Genomic DNA, 10,258 nt, shown 5'->3' with positions numbered 1-10,258 from the left:
GAAGTGGCTTAAACTTCTTAATGCTGTGCTTTAACCCGCTGCACCACCAGGGAAGAACCATACTCTGCTATTTCTTAAATACATCTGAAACTTTCAAGTGATGCCTTTTAGCAGGTCACTATTTAATTTAAAACTGTTCACAGATAAAATTGAAAGTCGACATAAGGGGGCAATTAGTCTATAAGTGAAATTCTATGTCTTAGTTGCCACCTCCTGCATGCGGTTAAACATTAAAGATTTAAAAAACCAAAGCTATTAAAATATTTGGTTGCTGATGTGAAGATTATTCTTAGTTGACTTCCAGCACTAAAGGTTGTTAGGAAAGAGGCTAAGGGATGGAGGAAAGGGGGCATGGGAGGGGTCTTGCTGGCAGTGGCCAGCCCTCTTCTCCTCTCCTTCTAGGCAAACCCCAACACACACCCAGTTCCTACCTTCGGCTTCATATTCCTCACTGTGCTGTGTCTTCCAGCGCTAGAGGAGGAAAGAGAAAGTCAGTGAGTTTCAAGACTCATTCAACTTTTCCAGGACCAGGTCACTCTCTGGCTCTGATGTCATCATCTGAGTTACATGATTCGGGGCCCTCCAGTTTTTTAGCAGGTGGGCTTTCCCCAGGGCACCAGTCTCCCCAGGGCACCAGTCAGCCAAGAGGAGATTGCTAAGAAAGACACTACCACCCCTATGGCATTAAACTAAGGATTTAGCGCGCACAACTGCAAGATCACTTATCAACAACAAACTCTATCGCAACGAATAAAACCAAGTCAAAGCAAATATGCAGGACCCATCAACCTACAAGGGTTTATATGCATACATTATGAACGGGTTTTTCAATTAAGTGTTTACTGAAGGCCAAGTACTACAACTTTTGAATACGACTATGAACAGAACACATGACAACTAGCCTCCATAAATTTATATGCTATTGAAAGTGTCCAGACCAAAAAAAAAAAAACAAAAAAACCGTTAAGTACACCACCAGGGCATAGTAAGTGTGATGACGGGGATGTTTAGGGTGCTATGAGGGCTATCTAAATGGAATTCTTCAGACTTGGCAATCAGAGTTGACCTCCTGACAAAAGCAAAGTCCACAGTGAGATGTGAGGGGTGAGCTAGAGACAGCCGAGAAAGCTATGCCGACTCCCGGAGGCAAGAGTCAGTCTAATGTTCTTGTGCCATGTGAGTTGGAGATGCAACTCATGGCAGTTGGCTAGAAAGCTCAAGTCTAAAAAAGTATACGCTACTGGTACAAGATGGACTGGTTTCTTAGAGCCCTGAAATAAACTCCACAGGAAAATCAGCCTGATTACCTCCTGTGTCTAGAACTTGCATTTCTCACAGCAAATGCCAGGCCATTTCAAATTCTTACTCTTTTGGTAGCTTGCTCAAGCTGCTGTGAATTGAAGTTTTTCTGGTAACGTCAGCACATCCACTTAGTCTACACTCACAAATAGTAGTCCTCTCCTCTTTGCTGAAGGACAACCATTCACCAGGATTTCACTGTTCTATTTTACTTTATATCTGCTAATGGCAGATACAGCATCAATTCAGAGAGCTCATCAAATTTTGCTATACTGAACTGAAACCTCAAACTGACAAAGCTGAGAGAAATTATTCTTGCTATAGAAGAAAAAATATGTTCACTGCAACTCTCAGATTACAAGTGAAAATCAATGATATTCATGGTATCTGAAAACTGAATGAGGGCTCCCACGTGTTTTTGCTTATGGTGACAACTTTACCAGCCTACACCTCTACATTTTTCAGCCTGGTGGATATCTGATGTGGGGTGGGATTGGGAGGGAGCAGTGGAATAAACTGTCGTCCATGAACTTTCTGACATTGTTACTGGGCAGGATTCAATTGTTTTTCTATTAAAAAAATAAATTAATAAAGTCCCATTAATAAAAATCACCCTGCCTGTCTGCCCCTCCACATTTATTACCTATTCAAATGAACAGATGAAGGGAATGTTCATACTACTTTGGCATCAGAGTTGTGAAAATGCATTATTTAGCAATAAGCGAAAATAAATTAGTTAAAATCCACCTGCAACAAATAATATAGGTTTTTATGACGTAAGAACCATTGGTCAAAATATAAACTACCAAATCACAAGCAGGGGCCAATTTTTAGTAGCACAAGCTGATGGGAAGAATCGCAGGAAAATCCATAAATAGCACTGAACTCAAACGACAATGGAGCCTCAGCTGGGTTGTACAGTTGCAAAAGTCAAACATGTTCAGAAAGCCCTTGGTAATAATTCCTAAAGCAAAAAAGGCGTGCATCTTGCCTTGCCACATCATTCCTCATATTTGCTCACTTAAAATGGCGAGCAAGCTATTAGAGAAACGGGTGCCAATAGCCTTCAGTGACTCATGAATCTCCAGGGCTGGGTGCTTACATCCAGTTTTCTCCCCAGGAAGTACTTCCCTCCTGCCCTCAGTCCCTCATTCTTCTCCCTAACTAACAAGAGACCACCATGTGGGGCTTATGTCACAGATTTGGGAGCCAAAATACCTGGCTCTGAGACCTGGCTCACCTGCGAGGTTGAAACTGGACAAGTTTCTTCACCTCTTTTGCCTCAGTTTCTCCATTGAAAAAATGGAGTCATATATGACGTATTTCACAGAGCTGGGTGAGGTGCTTTGATTTGTGCCAAGCACATAATAAACATGCAACTTTATTCTCTTCTTGGACACAAGTTTATGTAGTCCATATTTACATTTGTAGGTTTCCTCATAACCATGGTTAGACTTAAAGCATTCATTTGGTGGGCTTGGAGAGATATAAGTTATTCATAAAAATTTGTAAGAAAAATGTCAAGTTTCCAGCATCGAGGCAAAGAACACAATTTACACAAGATGCAACATAATCAAACAAATATGGGAAAAGGTTCATCTAGACAGTAATCAAAAAAGTATAAATTAAAACCAAGGAATCATTTTGTTCCCATTAAATCAGCAAAGTACTTATGATATGACTCCTATTACCATCAAGGCTATGATTTGAAATTGGTCTGTTTACATGTTATTGGTAGCAATGAAAGTGGATAGCACTCTTTTACTAAACAAAACGGTTTTATGTATCACAAGTCATAAAAATTTTCTTGGGCCCAATAATTTCACAATATTTCCAACGGCAATAAAAATCAAAGAAAATAAAAAAGCATGTGTATAGACATGTATGTCAGAGCACTTTCTCAAAGAGTAAGTGTTGAAAAGAACTTAAATATTCAACAATGGGGCATAAAGCCTAATGACATACTGTAATGCAGTCATTAAAAGTATAATTACACAACCATGTAGGAACACAGAAAAACATCTTAGGAAATGTTAAATGAAAGCCCATAACTAAAATGCTATCTACACTATGATTACTGCTGGCAAAATTATTTATACAATTAGACAAAGACTGGAAGGAAATAGAGATCATAAAAATAGATGCACTAGGTTGAGGGAATATGGGAGGCAATTTTCTTGTTTCCTTTTCTACTACAAATGTTTTGTTTACATGACATAAATAGGGACAACTTCACTCTTATCTCTTTAGCCCACGAGCCCTCAAATTCTCACTAAATGCATTTACCTCAGCTGAAGGTGCTCTCTGCAGTCTGCAATGCCTTCCTGCAGGGTAACTGGTACAGAGGCTTTGGGGTACAGAGGCTTGGTGGGAAGCCAGGTGCTTCTCAGGAGGGTGGAGCTGCTAAGCCTCCTACACTTGGCAGAGTGCAGATACTGGTGTGTGACCTGCCTTGGGGACTGTGACCATGGTGAGCTAACCCACGGTACCTGGTAAGGCCCAGCCTCTTAAACCCCAGGCTGTACCGCCAGACTGAGGGCGAGTGTTGGCATGGAAAGGGACAATTAGCCTTTTTAAATCAAATTTTATTGGTTTTCTATTTGTCACCATATCTAATTTGGGGGGGACAGCTTCCCAGCTTGTACACATGCTTCTCTCACCCACACTGGCAGTTCTGGAGCCACTATACCCTATGCAAGCCTCCTCTCCCTCCCTTCCTCCTTCCTCCATCTCCCTCTCCAGTAACCATCATATTTTTCACAGACTCCAAGAGTTATTTTTGTTCCATGTTGCCAGTTCGTTCGCTTTGGCTATTTATGTTCCATAAATGAGTGAAACCATCCGTTAACTGTCTTTCACTTTCTGATGTATTTCACTTAGCATAAGCCCCTGAAATTTCATCCATATTGTCCCCAAAGACACAATTTTATCTTTTTTTAATAGCTGGGACTAGTTTTTAAGTCTCTAGGGGTAGCAGTTTCCCAAGGATGGGCCTTTCTAGGAACCAGGTTCAGTTTAAGATCAGCCCAGCTGGAGGGAGAAGCAAGCCCATGCGAATGGCTGTGTTTTCATTCCAAGTTCACCTCAATGGGAAATGGGGTTTACTGGCTGGCAGGCCTCCATGCTGTGCTGCTCCTCCGTCTCCACTGAGGCTCTGTTCCTTTAACAAGCCAGAGGTAAGCACCCTTGAACATTTGTTAATAAATTGAGATTTTGGGGGGTGTGTGGGTAGGGGAAGATTCAATTCACTCACAGTTCATTTATTTTCATTCTCCATGCCTGGAGCCAGAAGTTCCAATTAAAAAGCAGGGGGAGAGGAAGGAGAGGCAGGTTAGAAGGTTGGGAGGGATTAGCTCATTCATTACTGGACCAACATGAATAAAAGGAGGCATAATTCTGGAACAAGGTCATTTAACTGCTGATGGTTTACTCAGCCAGTGAAGGCATGGCAGGTGGCGTCTAAGCGGGCAGCCCGAGTGCTAAGAGGGAGGAATCACCCAACTCTTCGGAAAGTGGGGGAGGCAAGGGACAACTGCTGGGAAGTGTTAGCAATACAATTCATAAAAAGGATTTAAAATTTTTCCCCTTGAAATACTGTGTAGCCTCTCGCTAGGGAACGAATGGATATTAATACAGTTTTTAAAATCATTCTGTGGAACGTCAGTTCCTTCCAACTCTGGAAGCAACATGACAGTGTGCGTGAATCCAAGCTGAGGGCCTGAGGGACTAGAAGAGGTGCAGCCTGTCTGGGTGAAGCCACTTTAGGAACCTCACTTTGTCTGCAAAATGGAGATGACCACCGAATGGGGACCTGGAGGGACATGCCTGGCATGCAGGAAGCACGATGACTGTTAGTGTTTCAGCTGCAGCAATTTGGACTCCAGAGCTGGACTCCCTGGATCCAATTTCAGCTCCACACTTCTGGACTTACAACCTTGGTGAGGTACCGAATCCCTGTGTGTCTCAGCTTCCTCAAAAGCAAATGAAAACTGGAAATTATTTTGAGCAGCATCTTCTACAAGTTAAGTTCTAAGTGTCTGTTAAGCAAGCAAATACTAGGACTGCTATTCCTCTACCTGGGTGCTCAAAGCCAGGACAAGGGCCTGGGGCCAGCAAGCAGACCTGTATCAACTTAAGGAACAAACCCAGAAGAGACTCTAGAGAAGCTTTGAGTGTAGTGATTGACGACACAATCAATTTTGCATTCAGCTTAGGAGCAGGGCCTCTCTGTGGCCCTTCCACTTGTGGACAGTGTCCCCTGGGTGGCCACAGCTGGCAGGGGCTGTTTACTGGGCCACGCATGCTGGCCAACAGCCCCATTGAGAGCAGACAGAGGGGAGAGGTCAAAGGTTGCCTGCCCCCGAATAGCTGCCACAGAAGGCAGTCCCCACTCCCTGAGGCAGACAAAGGGAGTCCTGTGCGTTGAGCGTGTCAATGTCGTGCTGGCCTTTGTGGCCAGCTCTCAGGCTGTCCTACAGCTGGACTGGGGTGCCTGCACACGTGGGGGCACAGAGGCTTTCAGGAATGCTTTCTTTGGAGGGACACCTGCTTTTCTGAACTGTGGAGCAGATGGCCCAGGCCTCTTGGACGCGGGGCTCCCAGCCCTGAAGCCGAGCCAGCATCTGTAGGCTGTGGGCCTGGCGCAGTCCCTGCCCACAATAGCCCAGCCGCAGCCCTCACCAGCCATCTGCTCCAGCACAGACCTTCGTGCCCCGCAGAATGTATGGCTAATTAAAACGATTATAGGGGCACACACGGGGCTATTCTTTCTCAGCAGAGGTGGCTGAGCTCATCTCGGCAGTCCTAAACAGATTTTTTTTTCCCTTTCAAAGGGGAAAACCTTGCAAGCCTAAAGAGAAAGGGAAAGAAAACTACGAGGATAATAAAGCTCCCCAGATGGAGCTTCAGTGTGGTGTGCGTATTACCAGCACACTTAGCCAGGCACAGGTGTCTGAAAAATTAGTGGAGTGCTGATGATGGAAAACTTTGACTTTTTAAAGCACAGCATTCACAGAATATTGAAACAGTAGTCCCAAGTATTTAGGAAGCTCTCTGTGCCATGAACCCAGGTGTGGGAGGTAAGTGGGGCTGGCAGTCTCTGAAGAGACACACTCCTGGGGCTGGGGTTCGTTTCCAGTGTCAGGTCTTTGAAGGCAAAGTCAGCAGCAGAGGCCTGACTGCCCGGCTCCTGTGCTGTCTCTTCTGTGCACAGGACAAATCACTCAGTGGTTGGGCTGTCGAACTAGAATGCAAATCAGCTCTTTTATCTTTAGAAGCTACAAGTAAGTGCTGGAGAGAATGGGAATTAATGTATGATTTGTAAATGCACACACATTTAGATGAGTCCTGCTACACTGCCAAAAAGCCTTCAGTACTAGTGTGAAGAAATGCTCATTTCCAAGAGCCTGGGTCTTAAATCTCTTCTACAAGGTTGGCGACTGGTTCTTAGCTCACGAGACTGTAAAGTCCTTAAAAGGGGCTTTTTAAACTAAATTCCTGTTCACTGGATCCTGCTCATCAGCATTGCTTTCAACAGATAGTGAATGATGCTTTTCTACTTGGCAAATACTTAATGGTATAATTGAAAAATGTTACCATTCTCATTAAAATTAACTTGTTCATTTTTGTTCTCTGTTGTAGTCTCTAGTGAGAAAATAAATAGTAGAAATTGTTGACTTGGAAGGAGGTAAAGGAGAGGGCTGGACTCCCGGGGAGCAGGTCAGGAAGACTTATCAAAACAGCAAAGCCTGAAAGTCTTAAGTCTAATTAGAATGGGGCTCTCCTCATATCCTCATATATATTACTTTCAAATGACCTACAATTGTATCTTCAGTCAGTGGTTCCTCTCTGGGAAGATCAAGATGATCTAATGAGATTTAAGAAATAGAAAGGGAAACATTGGAATTCCATTAATATAAAATCTATCCTTAGTGATATCATCTCATTTGATGGAAATATATTTTTTTAATGATTTATTTATTTATGCATACAGAACTGGGGTGCAGGCCAGAGGTGCAAGGGTGGTGAGAGGATTCAACAGAGACAGAGTGGGAGAACAGGCTGACTGATGAAGTACACTGCTGAGGGGAGAAGCGGGTGGGTCAGGAGAGGTCTGCTGTGCTATGTGGATCACCTCTGGGGCTGGGGATAGAACTTGCACTGAAGTGGCGTTGGCTTGCTTGCAGTGCTGAGTTTTAACTCGTTGTGCTACCAGGGAGGGCCCACAAATAAATTTCACCAGTAATAAAGTTCTCCTATGTTCAAAGACTAGAACAAAAGTGTAACAGGGGAGCATGTTTATTGCTGCTTTATTCACAATTGGAAAGACATGGAAACAGCCCAAATGCCCAAAAATGGATGACTGGATTCAAAAGATGTGGTACATTTACACAATGGAATATTACTCAGCAACCAAGAAAAAGAAACGCATACCTCTTGCAGCAACATGGATGGAGCTGGAAAAGATCATGCTTAGTGAAATAAGCCAGAAAGAAAAGGAAAAATACCGGATGGTTTCACTCATAGCAGGAATACAACGGAACAGGCGAGAAAATCATGATAATGATGAACAGCTATATACCAGAGACATTTTGTGGGGGTGGAGTGGGGAATGAGATCAAAAACAGTGGGGGGAGGGACATGCACTGGACTATGGTGATGACACATGGGTGACTTGGTGATGGGAAACCCAAGGGGATTGCAACTGAGATGGAAAAATGCATAAAAATATGTAAAAATAAACTATTATAAAATTTAAAAAAATGTAACAGGGGAGTAATGAGAAAATAGATAGGTTTCCACTATAAAAGCTCTTAGCAGAACTTTTATCAGTTATTAAAAAGTTCGCTCCAGAATTAAATACTGACTTTATACAATGTAAATGCATAATTCATGAAGTTTAACTGTAAAGTTATGCATACATGAAAATGAACATAAATGAAAATGAACATAAGGGGACTATAAGTCAGTTTCACACATCTTGAGGTTTGATTTTATGCAGAGTGGTAAACACAGTTTTGGGGTTTTGTGGGGAAGAGTTTCTAAACCACCACACCCACTCACCTAACCTAACATCCCAACACAAATACTGCCGCTTGTCCATTCTTCAGCCAACTCAGAGACTAGCTCTACATTTTTTCTCACTTAAACTGCAGGGTTTTGACTTACACGACTATTGTCTATAGTTGAAAAAATGATTGTTTAAAGCCTTTTACTCTTGATAAGAATCTTACTAGACCTGATTTATTTCCCACAGAGGAAAACAGTTCACAAACTGTTCCCTGTTTTCAACAAGGGCAGAAAGCAAAAGAGGCCCCGTCCCAATTGTATTAATTGTCCAATTTTTCCTTTCAGCCTGAGTAAATACAGAATAGAATTAAGAATTAAGAATTAATTTTGTTTTAGCCCCCTTCCCCTTATCCTTCGAAGAAACACAACAATAAAAGTCAAGGTCAGGTCAAAAACCATTGCATGAGCACATATGAAGTTCTTTTGAACTTCAAAGCTCCCTTCTGCTTAAAAAGTAAAGCCAAAACAACCACCTATACCTCATTCATCACACCTCGGACTGGAATTAAGAATGTGCTCTTTGTCAGTGAATTGCCTTGAGTGAAAATGATCCCATGAAAAAAGAAAAATCACGACTTTTAGTCCCACCCAAGATGGGCAGACTCCCAGTGGATCCATTTGCTAGGGAAACACACTAAATTGGAAGTTGAACACACATCTCAGCCTGACGGTGGGACTTACCTGTCCAAAAGAAATGCTCAACTACACACATGAGGTCAGAAAATTTAGCGAGATGACAGGTCTTTCCCTATGGAATAGCTTCATGGTCTTGCAAAGTTGGAAGGGAGACATGGCATTGCTTGGTTATGTATTTTCTGTTTCAGCAGACAAGAATCACAATGCCTGAATAAAGCTGGGGGAATGGTAGGGTGGAGATGACTGAAATGTTTACAATTCATGTGAGGGCTACAACAGATGTGGACTGAAACAAAAGTCAAATACAGTCAAAACCACCTCAGAGCAACAAGGTGGATTCTCACCCAGGAACCACGCCTTGTGGCTGGAACGTGATTGGTCATGTGCCCCACCCCAAGTCACTGTGAAGAACGAAGACTACTGTGGGATCTACATTAAAATAAATGTAGTTGCTTGAAAGCAATCTCTATAACAGCACTGCTCTCACCTGACTGCATTTCTACACATGTCCTTGGATGGGGGAGAAGAGGAAGCTATAGGCAAACCGCAGAGAGAAGTCTGACTACTGAGAATTACCTATAATTTTGGTTAAATATATGGGAGAACTTCCCAAATAAGGATGCAGGGAAAAGCACTAACCTAGGTGTCTAGGAATGAGCTGTCAGTCGGTAGCAAGCTTCCCACCCTATGGAATAACCCTAGAGGGCAAAGCAGGGCAGGGTTATTGTTGGATCCCTTCAGAAGCCTATTTGCTCACTTATCCAGAAGGATGAGTTTCTGGAAGGAAGCAAGTCACCCTGAAGACAACTGTTATAGGTGCTGGTGATGCGGTTCCACCCATTGCCCGCCCCTCCCCAAGTCCTCAGACAAGTGAAAAAGTTACTTGATTCAGACTAGAGCTAAAATTAGTCTCTCACTGGGAAGCCACAGCCAGATTTCCCTTCCATTTAACTTCTGGGAACAGGCTTAGGTCCTTTAGTCTTGATGGAAAACTCAAGTCACCTTAGGTAAAAGAGGTGTGTCTGAGCCCAGAGGAGCTGCCCAAAAGGTAAGCAGGAGTCCCGCCTTCTCTGGGACAAAAGGCAGGAATCAAAAGAAACCCACAGTGGGACTGAAAAAGATACCCGCACCCCCAAGTTTATTGCTGCTTTATTTACAATTGGAAAAACATGGAAACAGCCCAAATGCCCAAAAGTAGATGACTGGATTAAAAAGATGTGGTACATATACACAATGGAATGTTACTCAGCAACCA

At 43.0% G+C, this 10,258-nt stretch overlaps 1 protein-coding gene across 1 annotated transcript in view; it reads right to left on the bottom strand.

Annotated features, from left to right (window-relative positions):
• Positions 1-10,258, bottom strand: part of NIN (ninein (GSK3B interacting protein)) — a 95,456-nt gene that overhangs the window by 48,623 nt on the left and 36,575 nt on the right. The window contains exon 5 of the mRNA XM_004681877.2: positions 432-471. Coding sequence (XP_004681934.1) covers positions 432-471 — 40 coding nt within the window. The remainder of the gene's footprint in view (positions 1-431; positions 472-10,258) is intronic.

The sequence above is a fragment of the Condylura cristata genome, unplaced genomic scaffold (assembly GCF_000260355.1).
Source record: "Condylura cristata isolate star-nosed mole 26May11 unplaced genomic scaffold, ConCri1.0 scaffold00013, whole genome shotgun sequence".
Taxonomy (NCBI): domain Eukaryota; kingdom Metazoa; phylum Chordata; class Mammalia; order Eulipotyphla; family Talpidae; genus Condylura; species Condylura cristata.
The sequence above is the reverse complement of the archived record's forward strand: the minus strand, read 5'-3'. Positions and strand labels throughout refer to the sequence as shown.